Raw genomic sequence first — 24,685 nt, forward strand, 5'->3', positions numbered from 1 at the left:
GTGTTCTAATGTTTAATTTGTTTGCATTTTAAAAATTAAACAATATTGAGATCAAAGTGACTGTTCTGCCTACAATCTAGCAGGAAAAAGAGCTTACCAAAAACCTGGAGTTGCACTGGATGCCAATGTTGTCATCCGCCCCCATGTTTAAATACACGTTCCCTAGAAATGTTGAATGCTCTTTTTTAATTCCTTTCTGCAACTTATGTGTGTGTAAATACATATTAAAAATAAGTTAGTGTTCAGCATCATCTGAACACATGTATTTGCTGTGTGTTCTTGCATGCTCCTAGTGCCTTTTGCCTGTTCGTTATCATTATCTCCTTCTGAGCTGAATCGGATCCCCGGGTCTGAGCTGTGACCTGGCACAAAGCGGGGGGATAGTTCTCGATGGGAAGGAGGGCCCGGGAGTTGGAGCTGCCTAAGCAGTGCTGTCGCGAACCTCTTGTGGCCATCTCAGCTTGCCATATGGGCGGCAGGAAGCTGCCGCTCTCAGACCCACTGCTCCAAAGAAAATACTCCCGGAGCTTCCACAGCATCTTCTGCTAGCCAGTGTGCTCAGTGAGCCAGCCTAAAGAAACAAAAGTTTTGTGCTTTAAACCACTTAGTGGTGTCGTCTTGCCCAGCTGCCAGGAGAGGGGGCTAACTTCTTGGTCTCTGCTGTATCCGCCGGGGAACATAAATGACAGTGTTAGAAAAATGCACCTGACTTCAGGGAAAGCTCCATCTGTTGCTGTTGGTTTCGTTGAATGCAGCTCTCTCTGCCGTGAGGCTTTGCTGAAAGTTCGGGTATCAGAAATCAGCTGCACAGATTTCCCAGTTCCTCAGACTTTGTGTCGAGCTCATGGCTTTTCTCTCAGGAATCAGAATATGAAGTCTTTCTTAATATCTCTTCAGCAACACAACTATCTTTTTGAAGAGATGACCTCTGTAATACCACTTCAAAATTCCTGCAGATATTGGGTCCTGCTGATTTTGTTTTTAAGGGGTTTCTCTAAGCGAAGGGTATTAACCTAAAGGATGTGAACAGTTAACAGAGGCATATGCTTTTCTTTCTAATGTGGTTCTCTTAGTTTTATTTTTAGCAAACCAGTATGTGCTGGCTGATGAGACTATAATAGCTATGCCAGTTACTGAACCGTTGGCGCAGAACTGGTAATAAATAACCCAGAAAATATCTACTGCATCTGCATCATACTGAAAGCCTTTTTTTGCAGTTGAGTCAAAGAGGAAATGGAACTTGGGACCACTTAAGAAAGAAAACAGTGGTTACATTCAGCTAGGGGATTGACATGTTAGATTTTTAAGACTGAGGCCATGGAATTAAGCATAGCTCAGAAACATACTGTAGTGAGAGCAGAACAGGGTCCTTCTGCTCTTTCAGGAATGTTTGAGCTGGGGGAATTTGGGATACAAGAAACTTGATGTTTTGTATTCTCTTTTTAAGTTCATGTTTCAGTATCTGAATACTGTGCAGTCAGATTCCTGACCTGCGCGCATGCGCGCACACACACACACAGTATTTGGTGCTTTATTGTTGTCAAAGCCTGAGTTCACTGAAGAACACATAGTGTTTATGTTCTATGCAATTTATGTAACAATGCTACATACAGAATTATTTGGGTTCTTGCGTAGAGACATTAAAAATCCTTATTCTGCAATTTGTGCAGATTTGTGACTTCTTAAGTGAGTATGGCGGAAGAGACACTGATACTGTTACCTAAAGCATGTGTATGTACTTTAAACAGGCTCTTTGTCCAAAGAGGTTGAAAGACATAGTTTAACACAAAAAGTCTTGAGTTGTGTTGCTGAGTTTTGCCTAGCGTGGCAGCCCAGCTTGAGTTGGAAAGCTTTTCAGTGATGGGTGAGGTATTGTGCAGGGCAGGAAGATGAATTGCAAGATATTGATTTAAGGTTGAAAAGATACTATGAAATGCAAAGGAGATTTCATTAGTGATGATTCCGTGTACACTCCAATCTGGTTCACGTAACATGATGAGGTTGTTTCGCTGAAGAGACTGGATGGCATTTGGCTTGAGGTTTTTTGCTAATGAACATGTCTAAATTGTTCCCTCTGTGGTTCCACGAAGTATCTGGGAGGTGCTCAAATGTGATGATCTTCTTCCTCTTCAGGTGGATACAAGTTTGCAGAATGGTTTTGCCCCTGGTATGAAGCTAGAAGTTGCTGTCAAGTCTGACCAAAACACCTACTGGGTAGCCACCATCATTACTACCTGTGGGCAGCTGCTCCTGTTGCGCTACGATGGTTATGGGGAAGACCGCAAGGCTGACTTTTGGTGTGATATCATGACAGCTGATTTACACCCAATTGGCTGGTGTGAGCAGAACAAGAAGATTCTCAAAGTGCCTGAAGGTATTGGCTCTATATGCAGAAGTGGGGAGTACATACAGAAGTATGCTTTTGTCCTTTGTAAGCTTGGCAGGTAGTCTTCATAATTGCTGATATGCGCAGGTGGTGTTTCTGTGATGACAAGTTGAGGTTGTCTGCCATGTTTTTCTGAAATGCCATGACTTACAGTAGGAGATTGCTTTTTCACAAGAGAGGTGTTAGCTTAATTTCAGAACTAGACTTATTTTTACAGAGGCTTATGGTTATCTTAATCATCGCCCACCAAATTCTACTGCTTTGTCATTTCCTTTAAAGATTTTGTTGGGTTTTTTCTTCTTTTAAGGTGTTACTGGTGAGTATGTGGCAGATTCTTGTCAATTAGGCAGCACAAGAGTGTAGTAACGTCTTGTCATCTGAATAATATTTAACTGGCAGGAAGAATCACAGTCTTTCTTCACTTTTCACTTAGGTATCAAGGACAAGATACCTGACCAGGAGGAATTCCTTCAGCGGGTGCTGAAGGGAGCATGCAGTGCTCCTGCTAACCTGCTGGAGGGGGTAAGTGCTGCAATGTGCTGCATCTTGGGTTTTGTCTTGATTTTCCCCTTTGTCATTAAGGAAATCCCTATTCAGACTGTCAGTTCAATTCCCTTTTTTAAGTTTAGGGAGCATTGTAATATGCTGCTGACCTTAAAGTTCCACTCTCTAGTGTTTCCTATTTACAGTATTTAATTTTGATAGTGTTGTCCTGAAACATATCTGTCACTGCAGGTTTGGGCTGTTCATTAATTCTATCAAAAGAAAGACCTTTTTCAAACTCCCTTAGGTTTCAGTCTTCCTCCTATTCTTCTCCTCCTTCATACAGCTCTAAAGGAATAATCCTTTATTTATCTAGCTTTCATGTTGTCTCCTTTCTGAGTTGACTCCTTCTTTCACTTTTTTTTTTTTTTTTACTAATGGGCAGGTTATTGTTTCACTTGCATCTTTGCTAGTGAAGAACCAAATTTGTATCCCCTCCTCTGCACTTAAGACAGTATTTACACCTTGTATCAGTGTCTGGTTGTAAAGTACAGAACATAATTTTTTTGGAAAATGCTGCTGACATCTTCTTGACAACTAACATTTTTATCTTTGTATATTTTCTGTCTAGTCATCTTTGTATGCTAGATGACTCAGTTTTAGAAAGAGATTATTCATGTTTCCTTCAAATCTTGAGTATATAAGTCATAATGCTTCTGAAAATGATGATGACTTAAGTGAAATTTGTGACTGTATCTACAGGCAGTGCAGAAGCTCACCAGCGCAGCACCAGCAATTCTAAACATTGTCATTTCTGTTGTTTTGTGTTAGTAAGGGACCTGTATTTCTTTACTTCTGTATTCATACTTTATTTATGCAAAAAGAATGTTTATAAAGAAGCAGAATTACAGGATTTGTTTTGTTCTGTTGTACAGAATAATTTGTGTTCTTTTTGTAGCTTCACAGAGGGAAAAATCCATTGGATCTCATTGCACCAGGGTCCCGATTAGAACTGCAAAACATCCGGGATTCCCTGGAAGCGTGGATAGTCAACGTGGTAGAAAATGTTGGTGGGAGACTTAAATTGCGATACGAAGGGCTGGAGGATTCTGACAAATTTGACCAATGGCTATTCTACTTGGATCCTTTCCTTCATCAAGTGGGGTGGGCAGCTCAACATGGATATAGCCTGCAACCACCTTTAGGTACTTCAAAACATATATCTTATATGGTGGTCAGAGGCTAGAGAATACTGCTGCTGCTTTAGTGTTCTAAAACTGCCTTCTGGATGCATATGGTGGTCACATAATCAGTGTGTGATCTGACAAATAGTACCTAATAAAATGTAAGTGAAAATACCAGTAAATAGTCCTACAAGACTTTTCACTCATTCAAATAAGTTGCTAAAATGGTTTTGCCTGTCAAAACTTTCCACCTGTTTGTGCAAAGGGAGGAACTGAGGAAGGGATTGCCTTCATAGTTATTTTTGGTAGGTTTGTATTCCTGGTGGGGGTAAAGTCATCTGGTTTTGAAGTACTGCTCAACAGGAGCTTTTGCCATTGTGACTCCAAGACCACTGGGCTAATTAAGGCACTGTCTAAAGAGGTATTATGTGGATATGAAAATGTCCTTAAAAATGGGTGCTCAGGGAACGAGTGCATGCAAGCGGAGGCAGAGGGTGGGACAGATGACCATGTTTTCCAGGCATGTGCATGTCAGGGTGGGTCATCAAAGAAGTGGGCCATAAAATGGCTGAAAGACAAATAGGTTGCTTATGAGCTGAGCAGTGATGTAACATGTTTCCTGATGAGGGGAAGCCTTGGGATAAAACTGGAAAATGTTGAGCATTTACACTAAAGCCTTTCTACAAAGGCAGGTGTACATCTAAGGTTCTGGCACAGTCTGTGCTATTAGTTGCGGAAGTGCAGTTTGTTTAGAACAGTTGGTTTTGTTTTGGTTTTTTTTAATGTTTTCCCCTTACGGCAACAAGAAATTGTGCCGAGGAAACCAAACCAATTTCTGTCGAAATGACTGAGCATACTGCCTTTTCTAGTGCTTGACCAATCTCTGCTGAAATCACAGTTGTGAAAAGGGAGACACCAAATTGCTTACAGAAACTAGATGGGTGGATTCCACAGCACTATTTAAGTGAATAATGTCTTTTAAAAATATTAGTCAGCTACTGGATTTCTTTCCTTTTTATGTCTACATAAGACCTTTGATATACTCACAGGGATCCTTTGTGCGCGATGGCACTAGTACAAGTAGTTCCTCTTCTATCAGAGGTGTGTGATCTGCAATTACAGATGCTGAAAGAGTAACTTAGCAGCTGGGACAGAGTTGTGGAACATTTCTTGAACTTTCTGCTTGCTTAAGCATAAAACAAGCTAGCATTATCCAGCTGGGGATTTGTTTTCTGGTCATACGTTTCTCCAGAAGTTTTCCTCCATGTTGATGTGATCTGTTTTCTCAGGAAAAACTAGACTAGGCAGCATATGGGTGATACAGTGTTGCTTGACTGAAGTCACTTTTTGTAACACATCCAAATGTTGAAGAAAACAGTTTTTAAGAAGGAAAGTATTTGCACAGATTCTGAACAGATAGGAATTTAGCGGTTGGAGGAGCACAAATCAAACATTTGGCTTTATTGCTGTGTGTTCTGAAGGAAAAGAAGAAGGAAGGATGACTTCATTCACTGTTTTCCTTTCCTTTTAACTCAAGCCATTAGGTCCTTGAAGAGTGAAGCAGATTGGCAAGAGATCCTCAAGAAGGTGAAAGTGGAGGAAGAGGAGTCATCAGTTCCTACAGATCTCTTTAAAGTAAAGGGACAATATGTGTAGTTTAATGCTGTGGATGATGTCATGAAAATGCTATATTCCTAAGAAGTGATTCAGGGAAGTCAGTCATTGTTGCTCAAAATCCTTTCACTGTTTTGTTTTCTTTGGGTTTTTGGGTGTTTTTAAAATTTTTTTCCTTCTCCCTCTAGTTTAAGAAAGTAAGAATAATAAAAAACAATCATAATATTATACAATTCTTGTAAGTTAGACAACGCACCCATCACAAGTATGTGAGCCATTAGTTGTCATACTGGGAAAAATACCTGGTTCTGATGCTTTATAATGGCATCTGTGGTTGTTCACCAGCTGGTCTTGCGAATTACTGTCCTTCTAGAGGAGTTCAAGGTTACTACAGTCTCTATAATTGTGTGAGTACATTGAAAAGCTTAATGTGTGTAACATCTAATCTGTAACCTGATATAGTTACACATGGTATGTAAGATGTCCTGTTATATCCTGAGTGTTAGTAAAAGTTACTAATGCGTCTGAATTTAAATATATATGAATTGAAATTAAAAAAAATCTTGACACATTTTGAGAAGTAAATTTAGTCCTTCAAGTTCTTAGTTTATTTTTCTCAGCTTCGTTTGGACCCATAAGCAGAATAGAAGAGGAGGTGCTGTTGCTCTTGAATGTGTTGGGTCATATACAGAGCAGGATATATATAATTCTGGAGCAGGAGCCCTGTTTTGCAGGTTTTTGTTAGGCTGAAAATGGAGACTTCTGTAGTTCTCTTTTATTGTAGCTCATGATGAGTGCTAAAGCTTAGGGGAAAAAAAACCATTTCTATTGACTTACCAGACCACCCTGTAGTGTGAAATCTTGCTTCTATGTGGAGAATGTCAGAGGAGGAAGTCTTGGGGACTCAATTTCTTAAAACTCATAGAAAACTGTCAGTCTCAGATGGCATAGTTGGCCTTTTCTCGTCATTATAGAGAGGTTGCTGGGACTCTGACAAGTTCATTTCTTAGAGTGAACCAATAAAAACTCAAGTTATCCTCTTCAGTTGAATTATGTAAGGTACATCTTTTTTTGATGGAGAAAGGCAGGTAATCACACTGATACATATTTTTCAGGATAAACCTGTGATTGGAGTGCATTCGTTCTCTGAAGGCATGAAGTTAGAAGCTGTGGACCCAATGGCTCCTTTTGTAATCTCTCCTGCTACAGTTCTCAAGGTACCAGTGTTCTTTAACTTGTCCTGCTAAGATTCAATTCTATTGCTACTTCTATTCTTAAATGCTCAGGAAATTCTTGTTAACGGATTATCTTAAAACCTTGAACTAGTTTTCACATTAAGTATTTTGTATGTCTCTCTTAGGGGACAGGTTGCTGTGAAAAAGAATCTTAACTGCTTATGGTGAAGCCATTGGATTTGAATGGAGGGGAAAAGTTCCATGAAGAGCCAAGCTCAAAAGATCAAATGGCTAAAATTGTCAAACCCAGATTTTTAAAATTAGATACAATCCCTTATAATCTGAGTATCCACCTGAAGATAGATTTGGGGTTTTTTTTGCAAAGGTTATGTCATTATTATGTACAAGCTCTGACGTTTAGTTGGCCTGATTTTCAAACAAGGGCCCACACATGGGTTTAAAAGTTGAAATGAAAACTCTCCAACATAATCAGGTTTTGAAGCAACTTCTGTCTTCTAGTGTTAGTAAGCAGGTGAAAGGTTCTCAAGAGACCTGCTTTGATGTAGTAAACCAAAGTCTTGCTGTACAACATAAAACCAGGACGTATTTTAAAATCTTTTTTTGTGTATTTTCCAGGAACTGTTGCTTTTTCTTTAGGACAGATAGTCTCTCAATATAGTATCTTACATTTTGGTGGTCTCTCTTTTAAACTCTTAACATACTGTGGTGGGTTAACCCTGGCTGGATGCCAGGTGCCCACCAAAGCCATTCTATTGCTCCCCCCACCTCAGCTGGACAGGGGAGAGAAAGTATAACAAAGGGCTCGTGGGTCAAGATAAGAACAGGGAGAGATCACTCACCAGTTACCGTCACGGGCAAAACAGACTCAACTTGGGGAAAATTAACTTAATTTATTACCAATCAACCAGAGTAGGGTAATGAGAAATAAAACCGAATCTCAAAACACCTTCCCCCCACCCCTCACTTCTTCCTGGGAACAGCTTCACTCCCGAATTCTCTACCTATCCCCGCAGCGGCGCAGGAGGACGGGGAATGGGGTTTATGGTCAGTTCATCACACGTTGTCTCTGCCACTTCATCCTCTTCAGGGGCAGGACTCCTCACACTCTTCCCCTGCTCCAGTGTGGGGTCCCTCCCACAGGAGACAGTCCTCCACGAACTTCTCCAACGTGGGTCCTTCCCACAGGCTGCAGTTCTTCACGAACTGCTCCAGCGTGGGTCCCATCCACGGCGTGCAATCCTTCAGGAGCACACTGCTCCAGTGTGGGTCCCCCACGGGGTCACAAGTCCTGCCAGAAAACCTGCTCCAACGTGGGCTCCTCTCTCCACAGATCCGCAGGTCCTGCCAGGAGCCTGCTCCAGCGCGGGCTTCCCATGGGGTCACAGCCTCCTTTGGGCATCCCCCTGCTCCGGCGTGGGGTCCTCCCCGGGCTGCAGGTGGAGATCTGCTCCCCCGTGGACCTCCCTGCGCTGCAGGGGGACAGCCTGCCTCACCATGGTCTTCCCCACGGGCTGCAGGGGAATCTCTGCTCCGGCGCCTGGAGCATCTCCTCCCCTCCTTCTGCACTGACCTTGGTCTCTCACATGTTCTCACTCCTCTCTCTGGCTGCCATTTCTGTGCCCCAGCAACTTTTTTTCCTTCTTAAATATGTTATTCCAGAGGCGCTACCACTGTCGCGGATTGGCTCGGCCTTGGCCGGTGGCGCGTCTGTCTCAGAGCCGGCTGGTGTTGGCTCTGTCGGACATTGGGGAAGCTTCCAGCAGCTTCTCACAGAAGCCACCCCTGTAACCTGCCAGCTACCAAAACCATGCCACACAAACCCAATACACATAGAGTGTCTTCAAATAAGATGCTCGCTTATTACTAAAAGGTGCAACCAGTTCCAATCAAAGCAAAATCATTTACTTCTCTTGACATTTTCGTGTACTGCTCCTAGTTACTTCAGGTTTTGCTTGTGACAGTCCATCCTCGGACACAGTTCAGCCTTGTTGAAATAAGCAGTTATTACAGAATGGTAGTAAGACCACAAACTCTAATTTCTCTGCATTTTTTTCATAAGAAAATTTCATATAGCACTTGATCAACTTATTTTTGAAGTGCTCATAGATTACCTTTTATTATTATTATTAATTTTTGTTAAATTTCCAGATAATGCAGAGGAGTCTACTGGTTTATGTATCCATAAATTCTCTTTTGATTTTTTTTTTTTTTTTTTTAAACCCTCACAGTATTTCAAGGTAAAGGGTTTTCATCGTGCAGTGTTGCTGTTTAACAGAGTTATCAAAATCGGGGAGAGGGAGCAGTAGATTGGTATGTGCTACTTACAAGACCACATGGTTCTCTTTTGGCTAACTACAGGTATACAATGAAAAATATTTCATGATACAAATTGATGACTTGAGACCAGACCATACAACCAGCCAGTCTTACATTTGTCACGTCAACAGTGCTGGTATTTTCCCTGTGCAGTGGAGTCTGAAGAACGGCTTGCATCTCAGTCCCCCACCAGGTATGTTTGTGCAAGCTTGTCATGCTCGCTCTTCTTTGAAGGAAGTAGATTGCCAATCCCCAGAGCGCTATGTTTAGGACAACGCTTTTGCAAAAGAATTACATGTAGTAACACAAGCAAAGAACAAGAAAGATCAAATTCTGAGAAACAGGAGCTTTGAGTTAGGGAAACTGAAATTTCCTGGGTACGTGCCTGGATTTGAGAAGATGACAGTGGCTGGGGATGCTGGTCATGCATCAAATCCTGAACACTTGAACGAATGGAGTATGTGTTCCAGGACTGATGGCAATGGTGATTTCAGCATTAATTAACATGATATCAGAAGCCTATAGTCTTTGCATTGGATTTTTGCTTCTGGTCAGAATGGAACATTGTTATCCAACATTTTATAATATTTTTAGAATATCTTATATAACTTACAAGTTAATGAAGTATTTTTTTTCCAAGGACCTATCAGGCAAGGTAGCAGATTGCTGAAACGTTGCTTCGGGACATAAGGGAATAGGGGAGTGATCCTCAGCTACTGAAATATTTATTCATTTTCTCAAAATGGAAATGTCAATGGTATTGTAAAACCAGGAACACAGTACTCTTATTCACCACCACAGAATTCTGAATGTTTTGTTTTAGCTGCTCGTGACATCAGAGGAGCAAAAACCACAGGATGTTTGTCTCTTGCCTTTCCTTGGGTAAGGTACAAGAAGTGGCTTTGCTTGACCTAGCATTACCTAGAATTTTGCAGGTGAAAGATAAAATCTCACTTTCTAGGCATGTGACTGGAGCTGACAAAGATTTTAAGCTTCTCTCCTCATAGTCCCCCTGGAAATGGTGGGCATTCTGAATTGTGTGAGGTCCCAAGAGCCCTACTGACACTGATAAAACCGAGAAAAATAAATAGGTCCTTCTGTGGTTAGGCCCCATCTGAGTGGTAGTTGAACTAAATGTTTTTTAATTGTCACATCAATACTACATTCTTAGTCTAGGTTTAAAATTGTGTTTGATTTCTTAAACCATTGTCACAGGCATCCCTTGCAGGGGAGTGCTTCCAAGTTAGTACTGGAATAACTGCTGCAGTTGTCTCCTTGCTAATATACTACCAGCCTCAAACTATCATGGCAGCACACTTCTGCACCCAGTTCCCTCCAGTTACTTGCTTTTTATTAGATCACAGGGAAGTGAAGTATTTCCTCCAAGAAGAATTTAATTTGTCTTTTCCTTGGAAATATGCTCTGTCTCCTGATGGACTCCATGTTAAGACTCTTCCCTTCAAACATGTATGCAGATTTACAGCTGTTAGCAAACTTGATGAGCCTCTTAGGACATCTAACTGCTCTCTTTAATGACTTAGTATTTAACATGTTTTTGTGAGAGTAATATGTTGGTATTGTGCACTTTTTGTGCACTCTATTTTAAAAAAAAATTGTCAGAGCTGACATGACATCAATGAAGTAATCTTGCAGAAACTTCTCCTGAATTACATCTGTGCCCTGTGAAAAGGGTGCAAACGCATCCCCGTGTGTCGATTGCTGCCCTTGTCTGCTTAGCAGGTGTACTTTATTCACACTTCCGGTTGCTCTCTGTGAAGTCGCTTTTAGTTTGACGCTATTTCAAGTCAAAAATGGGAGTCAAGGCGTGGCAGTGCCCAAAGCCCTTCTGCAATGAAAATAAAGAGGGTATCTCAAATATGTGAGAACCATGCTGCGGGCTGACCTCAGATGGCTCAGTGAAGCCCTAGTCAGCCGACAAACTTGAGTGACCCAAACAGATTTCAGTGATCTGTATGTCATGTCAGTTTGAAATGAGTCTCGTGCTGTTAAACCAACCCCTTTGCTTTTTCTTCACCTAGGTTATCCTGGGCAGGACTTCGATTGGGCAGACTACCTCAAACAATGTGGTGCTGAGGCGGCTCCCCAGAGCTGCTTCCCTTTGGTAAGGTTCTCTTGTAGAAAAATCTCTCTTCTGTTATGTGAATGACACTCTTGATTCCAGGGAGAAGAACCTGTTGCATGTTTTTTACTTAAATTACCTTTTCAAGTAGAATAGAATAGTTCAGTTGGAAGGGACCTACAACGATTACCTAGTCCAACTGCCTGACCTCTTCAGGGCTTACCAAAAATTAAAGCATATTATTAAGGGCTTTGTCCAAATGCCTCTTAAACACTGACAGGGATGAGGCATCGACCACCTCTCTAGGAAGCCTGTTCCAGTGTTTGACCACCCTCTCAGTAAAGAAATGCTTCCTAATGTCCAGTCTAAACCTCCCCTGGCACAGCTTTGAACCATTCCCACCATTCCTATCACTGGACACCAGGGAGGAGAGATCAGCGCCTCCCTCTCGGCTTCCCCTCCTCAGGAAGCTGTAGAGAGCAATGAGGTCGCCCCTCAGCCTCCTTTTCTCCAAACTAGATAAAGCCAAAGTCCTTAGCCGCTCCTCATAGCACATTCCTTCCAGCCCCTTCAACAGCTTTGTTGCCCTCCTTTGGATGCATGTAAGTACCTTAACACCTTTCCTGTGATAACTGACGAAACAAAAGAGTTAAGAGAGTACAAATGTATGTGAACTGAAGTAGGGGTATGCCAGTTTCCTAGATAAGGAAGTGGTGGACCAAATGCTTCAGTTGTGATAAAGCAGATTGAAAATAAATGATTGTTTTGTGAAATTGAGATGTGTGAGAGTCTGTGGAATAGTCATAAAACGGCATCAATCCTTGGCACTCCTGTAATTGTGGAAACAGGGCCTTTTAATAGACCTTATCTTCATTTACTTAGTGTACTCTTTCAATCTTCCTTCCTTTCAGCTTGAAAAATTCATTCCATTGTATTAATCAATACCAAGTCATCTTAAATTAGTACCAAATAATCATTTTACATTAATCAGTGCCTGAAGTACTTGCTAGATTTTGGGCTTTTGTTGGTTCAGTGACAGTATTGCTGTCTCCCAAAGCACAATACCTTGTCAAGCAGAAAAGGGTACTATTAACACCTGCCTTCCAATTCCATTTACAATACTTGGGCTATTGCAGTGCTTAGGGGAAGAAATTAAAATGAATAATTACCATTTTTTGAAGAGGGTGTTGCTGGCTATGAATTCTTGTTGCCCTTGTTCTGTCTTGTAAGCTGTGGCATCTTAGAACAGGTCATTGAATTTATTATCCCTTTTCTGAGAAGAGTTAATCACTATAGGCTAGTTCCAGAATTCATAATGTATTGATCCTGTACTTACGTTGCAGAGTGGTTCTGGGAGGAAGAGTCCTCTGTCTGGCTGTTACTTCTTATCTTTAATTCAGGAGCTTCAGAGCTGGATAAATATCCATTCTTACGCTTTAGGAATTTTTTTATAAATGTGGACTAAATTGGTGAATAAAGTAAAATCCTACTTAGCCAAAAAATGTAAAATGAAAAGAAAGCTTCCTTTGCTGTCTGCCAGAACTCATTTGGATGAGGCAGGAATGTTATTTGCATACGTAAAGTGGATTTCCAAGCTAACATAATAGAATAGAGAGCCTGGTCAGACTATTTGTCAGACTTATCATTTAGGTAGCAAGCACCAGAGAATTCCTGATTGCTTAGAATGCACTCAATCCTTTCAGTAAGTCTCAGCATCTTTTTGAGTACAAACATGTTCTTTTCTAGGTCTGTCTATAGAACCTTTTTTAACTTAAATACTGTGTAGTTCGTAATATATCTTACTTGTATTCAATGTGCTAATTGTCTGAAATCTTCTCTGACTGCGTGACTATCTTTCTATGTTACTCAAACACTGAGACTTTTGTGTGTTGCTCCTGTTCGTGGCTATTCATGTCATCTACTGGATATACAGGTGGTATTTTACGGAAGTATTCTGTCTTTTTTCCTAGCTAACTTCTGACCACGGATTTAAAGAGAACATGAAACTTGAGGCTGTGAACCCAGTTGATCCTGAAGAAGTTTGCATTGCTACAGTCACCAAGTTAAAAGATTCCTACCTCTGGCTTCAGCTGGAGGGTAAGCCTGATGTGGAAGAGGAGAGTAGCACTTGCATTGATTTTCTGTAGTACCATCATCAAACCTGAAAAGCATCTGGAGCAAACTCACTGCTTGCTGAATATGGGCAGCAAATCACCATTTCCTCAATGAAAACACAGCAAAAAACCATTTGCATTGTCTGTTTCCCAATTAGCTTTGCATGGCAGTGCTTATTTAAGCTAGGCAAAAATGGCATTTGTGCCTTGCAGTGTGTCAGTGCTAGGCTAGTGCACTGTGTGAAGTGCTGATCAGTGTCTTTTAGAAAGCAAGGGCCTTGTACTATTTTTACAAATGAGCGACTTGCGTTCTGAGCAAGCTTTGGACCTAGGAAGAAAACCTTTAAAGAGGTTCTTCATTAAGATAGAGTAGGCCTATGTCAGCCTCTCCATTATAATCCCATTTCTTGATTGGAAGTAACATCAGCATGCACTTACTATGCACTGTGCGTCTCTGCTAAACTGGATGGCAAATTCCTATCTCCAGCCTTTAGGAGGAAGCAAAGGAGGTCAGGAAAGAATCTGATCAATAAAAGGGGATGAATAAACAATTGATATTGTGTTCCAGATACACCATAAGTAAAAGCAGCTTCACTGGCAAACATATAGCAAGCATTAACCAAATGAGGTTTTTTGAGTTGTTTCAATTTTTGCTTCTCTAAACTGAACAGGCTCCAAGAAGCCCGTCCCTGACTGTATAGTGAGCGTGGAATCCATGAATATATTTCCAGTGGGTTGGTGTGAGACGAATGGATATCAGCTCAGACCTCCTCGCAAAGCAATAGGTATCAGTTCTGTTCTATTTGCAGTGGTTAGCTGGGTTGACGGAGATGGCAAGACCTTCAAGGGTAGGCTACTGCAGAATTATTGCTGGCATCACTGATTTTGGAAATGTTCACCATGTACAGAGAATCCATGCCTTGTGCAACTGTTCCCCTGGCTGTTAGGTCCAGTTGGAATCCATACAACTCCAAAACAGGCAGTGTTGGCTTGAGACCCTTGCATGCTGTACGAGCATGTGGAAACGATCCATTAGTCACAATAAAGAAATCCTATCTGTGTGTATGCACACACACCCGTGCTATGCATATACTTTTGTCTGAGCTGTTCTTGCCATGTATCTGAACCTGATACTGATTTTACACTTGCACTTGTGCAAGTAAAATTAATGACATAAAAAACCAGTGTTGAGTGTGTATACAATTTGGAGTTGAAATAAAGGGGACTGGCTTTCTAAATGGGCCAGATGGTTATGATCCCTTAATGACAAAATGCTGAAAAGTAAATCCTACCTGTTTTAACTACACTGGTAAGTAGCATAAGATAGTGTCTTCTCTCAACTGGTTAGTGAGCTCTGTTTATTAAAGTTTAATGGGAGTTGGAGAAACTGAAGAACTTTCTGAATGTTTATTAAGTAAGATTGGGATGAGCTGTCATGTACTGGAAGTCAAAGCAAGAGAAACTTACCTGAGACATGTCTGCACTGCCAATGACAGAGGAGGAAGTGGGGGCAACCTAATTAGAGAAAAGATGCTTTAAAAAAAAATCCAGAAATTTACTGGGGACAAAGCCTGAAATTGCTGAAGAGGCATGTGTTGCAGTGCCTTATTTAATATCATTACCTGATTGTCAAAGCCAGAATTAGCAGGTGGACCTATCACCTAGTTGACTTTCTTAGTTGCAACAGTGTTTTCCTCCATAGCAATTGGCTTAAGTCGTATATGTTTCTAACCAGCTAATTTCATTCAATTTCAAAGTTAAACAGTCTTGAAGTTTCTTGTGCCAGTAAAGTGGAGAGTTAGGCCTATGAACCTAACCTTTGGTTAGGTTTCAGCACCTTTGGGTGCTGAAAAGGAAAGCGTATCATTCCTTTTTGGCTGGTATTACAGGCAGTTTAGGGCCTGTGATGCAAAGAAAGGTGCACAAAAGGTGAGATTTCCTAGAAGACTGGGGATATGCATGCCTGATTTAATGAATTTTTAGTGAAAGTTGAAGTAAACCTTTTGGGTTACATCAAATTACACGGGCCAGCATGTCTCTAGTGCAGACAGGTCAGCTATCTAACATTGTGCTGACTTTGAACATAGATTCTTTTTGGTGTATAACTTAGAAGAAATTAGTCTAGTGTATATATTGTACTAGAAGTTTCATTTGTATGCCTCCCATACTTTGCTGTTTATATTTTCTTCTTCTTCCTTTCAGTAAACAAGCAGAAAAAAATTGCAGTAGTTCAACCAGAGAAACAGTAAGTAACAGGTTTTTTGCTTTTATTTTTTGTTGATTTTTTTTTTCTATTTGGTAAATCATGTTTTCTTAGGGGAGATTTAGCTTTACAGAAGTGCTATACTGAAGGTTGAGAGATTCCATAATCCATTTGTCTTAATGCTGGTAGTTCCTGTTGATGTTGAAAAAGACTTCTTACACTGCTTTAGTGGGAGATAGAAATCATGGAATTTGTTTTTTAACAGTGCTAATGCAACTCAGATGAATTATTGAATACGTCAAGTCATTGACGTTCTGGGGTTGAAATTGTTGATCTTTCATTTTTAAAAGATTGCATTATCTGTGAGTATTGGAGTGCATTTAAGAAAAACTAGCCTGATCTTAAGCCTGTGTTTGTAAGTTTGTGCTTGAGCCTTTTTTTTAACGGTGATGAATAGGGAAAATTACTGGATTCCCTTTTGGTTGTATTCCCTTCTCAAATAATACAGTTTCTGTAATGTAAACATGCTTAGAAAACGTGGCTGCCTTAAAATGTAGCTGTGATTTTGCACAGCTGATCAGAAAATTTGGCTTTACTGCAAGTCATTTAGTAGATGAACTTCTAACAGTTCCTTCCCAGATTAAATTTGGCCCAGACTAGTCAAAAAGGAGAGTTCTACTAATACCTACAATTTGTCTATAAACTTTGTGTCATGCACATGAAATTCCTTTGTGTGAGCCTGCTCAAAAATGCTCAGTAGAATGCCTGACAGTTGGTTTTATTGACTCTTCCAGCTTTACAAACACCAGATCTGTCAGTAGTCCTGCCAATGTTTTCATTGCTCCTAAAATACTGAGCAGACTGTTCTTCCTTGTTTTGTAATTGGAATTCTTACCAGAGTACTTGAATAATTTTGGTTGTATTTTGTTTAAAATCCATCTTTTTCAAAATGCCTCAGATAAGACTGTGCACTGCCTTGTGCCATGAAATGTGAAATGAATTTAAAAGGAGGCAGATGATGTCAGCTATTGTCAGTAGCTTTGTGTGGTGTGTTTATCACCATGGTAGCCCATATACTTCAAGCAAGGAAGGATTGCTGCTAGCTGTAGGAGTACAGTAGTCCTTTCCAAATTGAATTTGATAGTCTTTGTATGTTATTGTTGTGAAACAGAGGAGGTATAAAAAGCAGATTAATAAGGCTGGACCTGGAGAAAAAAAAAATTGTAATGGTTGGGTTTTAGTAACTGAGAGGTGACTATCCTTACCATCTGTCCCTTTTCCCAATCTTACTCTTTTCATTCCAGAATTTTGTCTTCAAGGACAGTTCATGATGGACTAAAGAACCAGGAACTGAACTCTTCTGACTCAGGTATTGATCAGAGAGGGCAGGCTAACAAAGACAAAATCCTGTAACAGTTCAGCTGCCTCATTGTTCAGCTGCTCAACACTCTTCTCTTAGGGAAGAGGAGGAAAGTGTTTGAAGATTTTCATCCCTTGATGATTTGTTGAACTTCAAAAAAGAATGAAACAAACAAAAACATACAATTACTTGTGTCCTGCAATTGTTATGTGCATTAAACCTGGAAATTAGATTTTCCCACCAGAATGTCCCCCCCCACCCCCAGCAGACGATATGTGGAGCGTGACCTATGCAGATGATTTTTTTATTGTCACCTGTTTTGTTTAATAATGTTGGGAGAAGCATAACAGGCACACTGCATCTGTGCTTTTGAGTTGTTAGATTCTAGCTTTGGGAAGCAGGTTTGTCTGGTTTTTATGATAACTTCATCATGATAAACAAAAGCAATTCAAACAGTAAACTGCTTTGTATGCCAGATGGTGAAATCTAATAATTTTCTAAACTGTTGCAAGAATGAATATGATGAATAAGTACATCTGCTGGTGAAGCAGTCATACAGATCTATCTGTTTGGCAACAAAATGCCTCTTCCGCTGTTTTCTGTACAGTGAAATGCACATCTGAAGCTCCACCAAATGCAAGCTTTATAGAAATGATTCGTGCTTGTTTAGCATTTTAATTGGCTTTTAATAGAGTCAATGTAAATTTGACTTCATTTATTTATCTGCCAGTTACCAACTACTGAATTTAAGATCTTTAAGTGTTAGTGTTGCTCAGTCACGAAAAACTACAGCACTGCTATGGTAAAACAATTTTGTATTTATATGTAAGTATCTTGCAATACATGTTATACATAACTTTAATTTTGAGCAGCGCTGAACTGTTTAATAGGTTTAGAAAACTTGATGTCACTCATCAAAGGTCACTTCATCAGTTGCTGCATCTTTTGTTTGCTGACAGAGGGAAAAGAGTCTGAAAATGCAAAGCAATGTGATACTGCAGTTTAGGATAAACAGTGGAGAATAACTTTGCCAGCTTCTCTGGTGGCAGAAGTTTGGGGGAGACATAATTACTTGACTGTGAAATTTATCAGGAATTGCTGTGTAGGAAGTCCTTCTGCTACCAAAAAGTTGGGATTGTTATCATCTTGCCTGTTTGCACTGGTGTAATACCATGAAGCATCAGACTAGCCAGGAAGAATTGTTTCTTTTCTGATAAATGACCAACTTTATTTACTGTAGTTTGACAATTTGCAAGCATGTATATGAAGTACGAAAAATATTTTGGCAACATCAAATAGCTAATGGTGTCATTGTAAATGTGACACTGAAGCTACCCCAAATTCATGTCATTCAAGACTTTTTCCTCTCCTTTTTCACAGCAAACAAAATATTACGTATTGCAAGAAGTCACTCTGCTGGGGAGGTTGTAGCATGTGATTTAAATCTTTGCTTTCTCATTTCTCAGTGGTAATTAATGGAAAGTACTGCTGCCCAAAGATCTACTTCAACCACCGGTGCTTCTCAGGGCCTTACCTTAACAAAGGCAGGATTGCAGAGCTTCCTCAGTCTGTGGGACCTGGGAACTGTGTTCTTGTTCTGAAAGAGGTGAGGTGGTCGTACATAGTGGACTTGCATATAGCAGTGTATCATAAATGCTAGAGTGTCTCTCTAGTTATAGATGGGTAATTAATAAATTTAAGCTGATAATGAGTAATGAGTAAGAGGGGGTTTTGCATAAAATCGAGTACAAATCATGGACTGTTTTATGAATGGCTAGAAAGAGTAAAAGCCTGTCATTTATCTGAGTTACAGTCAGCCTTCTACTGCTAAACTTTATTTTAGGTTAAAACAGAGTAACCTGTAATTACCACAATCAAGGGAGTGAGTATCTTTTTATAGCTGTAATAAATGCTTCAATTTTAATTAACAGAATTTAGCTTCAGATAATCCCAAAATTCCTTTACAGTTTGCGCTGTTTATGTTAAAACAGAGGAAATACAGATTTTCTTAGTAGAAATGGCAAACTATTTTCGGTAATTGGAAAATTAAAAAAATTCTGTGTTTCATAAGTTGGATATGATTCACAAAGATCAGATGAAGTTGTGGTTTTGCTTTCTAACATAACTGAGGGAGGGGAAGAAGGAGAAAAAGGCCATTCTTTAATGCCAAAGAGCCTCTTTTCCAGAAAGTGTTTCACAGCAAATTTACAGATACTTTAATGCAATAATTATTTTTCTGAAATCTCCAAAAAGGTCATGGGATGGTTGTCATCTGACCTGAGAGAGTGAAAGTTTCCTAAGTCATAACTATGTGTGCACACTTGAGCTCTCATGAAACAATCACTTTAAATGCAGGAATTGACTCAACATCTCTGGAATTTTTACCTTCCCTATCACATAACATAACTGGGAGAGACTTTAAGAAAGACTTTCCAGCAGACATGCTGTAAAAGAAGAGTCCGGTGGACAAGAGTCAAGCTGATTATTGAAAAAGTTCTGGGTTTGCACACAGAAAAGTACTCCATCCTTTCTGCAAGTTTCAGTACTCTGATGTAAGCACTCCAGAAAAGCAAGTGTGAAATTCTGTGGCAGGTTCGTTTAACTTCCTTCACTGCCTGAAAGCAGAAAGTCTGCACAAATCCTGCTGATGTACAGATGCTGAGTGTTGCTAAAAGTTCAACCAATATGCTTGGTTGCATTCATTTCAATTATGACTCTTGCTCAATGTATGAATCCTAGAGTGAGTTTGGTACTTGCATTATATTTAATACTCTTCTTTTGAACTGTGGACTTCTGGACTCCTGCATTAGTAGGAATGAAGCTGCAAGTTTGGTTATGTCAAGGTTCTGATGCACCCAATTTGGGAATGATTTGGAATAAGCACATACCGAAAATAAGAAATACAATTTGAATGCACATTTTGTGCTATCCCCCACTAATTTCAGGTTATTCACGACATTGAGTTATTTTACAGCACCGGAGAAAGTCTCATTTTATTATAGTACAGGCCTTATCATGAAAGCAAAACAGAGGAGAGCTTAAGATTCTGCAGTATGATTTTGTAGCAAGTAGTGGGTTGGCAGGCAGCAAAATCCTGCAGTATTTTTGGCACATCTTCACATGTCAAACAATCTCTAAGATAATCACTTAGATTTACCCAAGGTTATACAAGTTTTGTGGTATTCAGCCCCAGGGTTTAATTTAGAGATGTGTAATTCAAGGGCAATGACTTGGAAATTGCTGAATACACTTGTGACTCTACAGACAAATTCTGAAGGTTTGGCAAGGCCCAAAGTGTCGACTGCTCTCAGTTTTCATTTTGGCAGTATCAGGAGGTATCTGTAATCCTGCTGCAAATGAATGCTTTGATGCTAGATAATTTGGATTAATAGAAGTAATTTCCTATTCCACCCTGGCACTTTAAAACAGATCTATTGTGCAAGTAACTTAAACGTTTTCTCTCCTCTTCCCTCCTCACTGTAGGTTCTCACTTTATTGATCAATGCAGCGTACAAACCTAGCCGTGTCCTGCGAGAACTGCAGTTGGATGAAGAGGCTGCGTGGCATGGGCATGGAGAGACCCTAAAAGCCAAGTAAATTCTTGTCCTGTTCTCCCCTCTTAGTTGATCCCAATAGCAATGTTGTCTGCAGTCTGTGCTTTAACTTCTCACATTTCAGAGAAGGAAAAATTGCTTATAGCATATCAAGATGCTGACAGCCATTAAAATTCCACATCTTTATAAATTTCTTTATGAATTTCTGGTGAAGTGCATCTGATTTTAATGCTCCTTAATATTCCAGGAGTGCTCTGCTACTGGTGCTACTGGCATGTAAGCAGCTAGTGGTCAAGTAAGAATGGTGTGATACTGGTACAACATAGCATATACAGTGGCAGACCTGCAGGTGAGGTTTAAGATAATTTAATTCACCTGAAGATAATTGTCAGTATTTTAAAGCAGAAGCACATACTGCTTTAGGAAGCTTGTCAGACTTCCATGGCATTTCCACACAAACTTCTCAGTGGAAGAAGATTCCTCTGAAATTAAGTTATAGCAGTGCTCGGAAATGGCCTGGCATGGAAGTCTTTCTACAACAGCCTAACCTAAAGCACTCCCTAGTTTTCCTGCTGAGCTTTTTGGGTTGTAGCTTCTTTGCAAGATTATTCTGTGGCTAGGAAAAAAAGCAGTGATCATATTTGCATATATTTGATAAATCCAGATATTCCTTTATAGTCTAGCGATGGTCTTTTAATTAGGTCACTGTGTTTGCATACTAGAGATTAGATTTTTCCCACTGTGCCATAGCACACTTTCCTACATAGTTCTGAACATGTCAGTAATTCTTTTGTTGGATCAGTTTCGTGTGTAAAAAAACATCTTTCCATGTATTGGAGGATTGCTCTGGGTTTGAACAATAGGAAGATCATATGAAAGGTTAATGTAAATAGAAGATGTAGCTGAAGAATAGAGGAAAAAAAATTGTTTTGGTTTCACTGAAGTTGCTGTGTGCTTTCTTTTGTCACAGTAGTGACACTAGGGATATCTGGACTATGATGATATAGCTCTTTTTTCCAATGCATTGACTAGGTACTTGCAGGCCTGAGACATCCCTAATAGATATCAGCACGTGCCAGTAGCTGTGCTGGAAGAACAAAGCAGAAATGATGAATGACTCTGGCAGATACTTCACAGTGCGGCTCTGTCAGTGTTATGGCAAGGCTGACGAACAAAAAGAAATCTTTTCTTAATTTACATCAAACAGGACCAATATGTGGAGTCATGGCAAGTGACTGTCCTGACGAATTGTGCAGCAGTTAGATGAAAGCTGATGGGAAATGTGACAGTAGTTCATTTGTTTGCCATAGTATGTGCATGGAATGGCTCACTAAAAGCTGTCTGCTGTTACCTTTATTAGCTGAACTAGTGCACTGTGTCTTGGTTTTGGGAACCAGCTGTTGGTTTTAGGGACCAGCTGTCCACATCACAGTGGACACTTCTGCAGTCCCATAAAAACAAAGAAAGAACAAACCATCTGTGAACAAAGAAAACAAAACATGTAAACTCTGGGATATTCCTCTCAGATGATATTTTATAGTTGCTGGCAGGGCAGTGTTGCTGTGTCTGGTACTGCAGGAATCTCTCTGGTGCTGGCTTTTTTTCTTTGCTTGGGGATCCATCATAAGAGATGGGACTACCTGTTTCCTGGACTTGTCAGTCCATGAAGTTCCTCATTGCTCAGATTTTCCCTCGGTTTGATCTCAAAGCAGTGTTCTTGTACACCTCTTGATGAAGTACTTTTATCCTGGTAATTAGAGCATTCCTGAATTACGACCATATTTTCAACGCTAGGTACAAAGGGAAGAGCTACCGTGCAACTGTGGAAGTTGTGAGGACGGCAGATCGGGTGGCAGATTTCTGTAGAAAAACATGCATCAAGCTGGAATGTTGTCCAAACCTCTTCGGCCCTCAGATGGTGCTGGATAAGTGTTCAGAGAACTGCTCTGTCCTGACAAAGACTAAATACAGTGAGTAGGTCGCTGATATCAAACCGAGGTGGGACTTGGGGTGTTATATTTTGGTTTCTTCTGGCTTTGGCTTCAGAAGGAATCCAAAATACATTGCTTTACTTACATAAGGAGCAGCTCAAGCGCTACATACAGAGGCCTACAAAATACCCATGTGCCAGGGTGTAGGGGAGAAAAAATTAATTCTATATTAAGTGGTAGAACCATGGCTTAACTTTTTGTTGTGTGCTTAAAGCTCTATCTTTTTAAGACAACTTTTGGGACAAGAACTGACTCCAGTATTGTAATTTAAGTGGCGTTGTAATTGCTTTTACCCATTCGTTGTGGAACAAAATAAAACACCTTCAAGCTCTTTTCTTAGCTTTTAGTTTTTTTAGGGTTTTAGGGTTTTTTTAAACTAACTTTAACCATTTGACACTGTGAGAACAAAGTGCATTGAGGCCATGTTTAAAAACTACAAAACATCACAAAAAGCGCCATTAAATTGGACCAAGTCTGTGGCTGATGATTTTTGTATAAAATCTGATAATTTGGGGCTTCTCAAAGATAAAGGAAGTAAATCTTTATAGGGCAAATAAAATTGATTAGTAACTCTTCTTCCTTAAACCAAATTGAAGAGGAAAATACAGTCATACTCATTTTGAAGTTTTGCAGAATTGGGATTTCTATTGGGAAATGTCCTTCTACTGATTTTTCCAGTCCTGACGATGGACAAACATAACTAGTGACATTGAAGGTGCATTTCAACATGATGCTCCTTTCTTCTGTCCTGGTAGCACACTATTATGGAAAGCGGAAAAACAAGCGGATAGGTAGGCCTCCGGGTGGCCACAGTAACCTGGAAGTAGCCATGAAGAAACCAAATAAAAGACGGAAGAGACGAAAACATTTTTTTGTTCATAAGAAAAAACGTTCTTCTACTTCAGTGGATAACACTCCAGCTGGATCTCCCCAGGTATGAGACTGGCAACAACTTTAATAGATGCGGTATGTGATCTTTGACCAGCTTCATTTGAAACAACAAAGTGTTTGTTCCTTGTAACCTCAGGTTACAGCTGACAAATGGGTGGCAATTGTAGCTTTTGTCCTAAACTACCATTTTCTTATTTCACCACTTCCCCCCCCCCCCCCCCACTACCTCTACAGGGCAGTGGAGGAGAAGAGGAGGATGACCAGGATGAGGTAGATGAAGAATCTCTGACTGAGGATAGTACCTCAGAGCACCAAGACGAATTGCTTGAAGAATCAGAGGTATCGGAGAAGAAATCACTGTCATCCTCTCCTACACAGAGTGAACTGTCTCATTCCCTGGCTCAGGACCGAGACAAGCGGAAGAGGAAGCTTAGGACCTTTTCCTTTTCTGATGATGAAAATAAACCTCCTTCACCAAAGGTAACTTCGAATGTAGATTTCTGTTCTAGCTTGCTCACTGTTGGGCAAGCATGAATATCTTGGGAGCATTAATCATCATAAATGTGTTCTCATAAAATACTCTATTAACCGATAAAGAGCATTGTGAAGACACTACAGCATGATTAAAAATCATTATTTTTATTACAGTCATATTACAGGACTGTAATAAAGACTAAACAGAAAGCTGTAGATAGAATGGTGAGCTTTCCATTTCCCAGCTGTTAGCACTCCTCTTGGTTCAACAGGAGCAGTGATGTGGTGTCGACCAAATCCTGGTTTTAGATCCCTGCTTACTGGCTCTGACGGTGTTATAGCCTCCACCCTCAGCACAATGCTGTTCTGCACATCTCTGCTAACCAAGAAACCTCTACAATTTGAGCTCTCATTAGAGCTGTATTTGGCAGCTGAATATTTGAGTGTGGGGGAGTAGAGGGGGGTGTAGGTCCATTGCATATGTAATATTTTGGGAATTCTTTTTGTGCTGGGTGGCTTGTCTAGGACATAAAGATGGAAGTTGCAGAAAAGCTGCAGCTGGACAGTAACCCTCTGGAATGGAGTGTGGCTGATGTTGTACGATTCCTCAAATCCACTGACTGTGCACCACTGGCGAGAATTTTCCTTGATCAGGTATCATTTTCTGTCTGTTAAAATGTTGAATCTGTCACTTTTCTTCTTATCCTAAATGAATCACAAAAAGAAGCTAGTTTAAATTTTATAATAGGGTTGTGAGAAAACAAATGCACATGTAACCTTCTGCAGTTTGGGAGAGGAGAGTTAAGGGAATGACCAGAATTTTTGAAGTTTCTTAGTAC

At 40.2% G+C, this 24,685-nt stretch overlaps 1 protein-coding gene across 3 annotated transcripts in view; it reads left to right on the plus strand.

Annotated features, from left to right (window-relative positions):
* SFMBT1 (Scm like with four mbt domains 1) overlaps positions 1 to 24,685 on the plus strand; it is an 85,252-nt gene that overhangs the window by 54,309 nt on the left and 6,258 nt on the right. For all 3 annotated transcript variants that reach the window (XM_029996213.1, XM_029996215.1, XM_041118807.1), the window contains exons 4-20: positions 2,134 to 2,374; positions 2,820 to 2,908; positions 3,828 to 4,074; positions 5,591 to 5,688; positions 6,783 to 6,884; positions 9,222 to 9,372; positions 11,219 to 11,301; positions 13,230 to 13,356; positions 14,045 to 14,158; positions 15,576 to 15,618; positions 16,881 to 16,945; positions 18,403 to 18,542; positions 20,420 to 20,529; positions 22,285 to 22,460; positions 23,237 to 23,415; positions 23,607 to 23,852; positions 24,372 to 24,500. In XM_029996213.1, the coding sequence (XP_029852073.1) occupies positions 2,134 to 2,374; positions 2,820 to 2,908; positions 3,828 to 4,074; positions 5,591 to 5,688; positions 6,783 to 6,884; positions 9,222 to 9,372; positions 11,219 to 11,301; positions 13,230 to 13,356; positions 14,045 to 14,158; positions 15,576 to 15,618; positions 16,881 to 16,945; positions 18,403 to 18,542; positions 20,420 to 20,529; positions 22,285 to 22,460; positions 23,237 to 23,415; positions 23,607 to 23,852; positions 24,372 to 24,500 (2,340 nt within the window). The remainder of the gene's footprint in view (positions 1 to 2,133; positions 2,375 to 2,819; positions 2,909 to 3,827; positions 4,075 to 5,590; positions 5,689 to 6,782; positions 6,885 to 9,221; positions 9,373 to 11,218; positions 11,302 to 13,229; positions 13,357 to 14,044; positions 14,159 to 15,575; positions 15,619 to 16,880; positions 16,946 to 18,402; positions 18,543 to 20,419; positions 20,530 to 22,284; positions 22,461 to 23,236; positions 23,416 to 23,606; positions 23,853 to 24,371; positions 24,501 to 24,685) is intronic.

Source organism: Aquila chrysaetos, chromosome 20 (assembly GCF_900496995.4).
Source record: "Aquila chrysaetos chrysaetos chromosome 20, bAquChr1.4, whole genome shotgun sequence".
In the NCBI taxonomy this organism is placed as follows: domain Eukaryota; kingdom Metazoa; phylum Chordata; class Aves; order Accipitriformes; family Accipitridae; genus Aquila; species Aquila chrysaetos.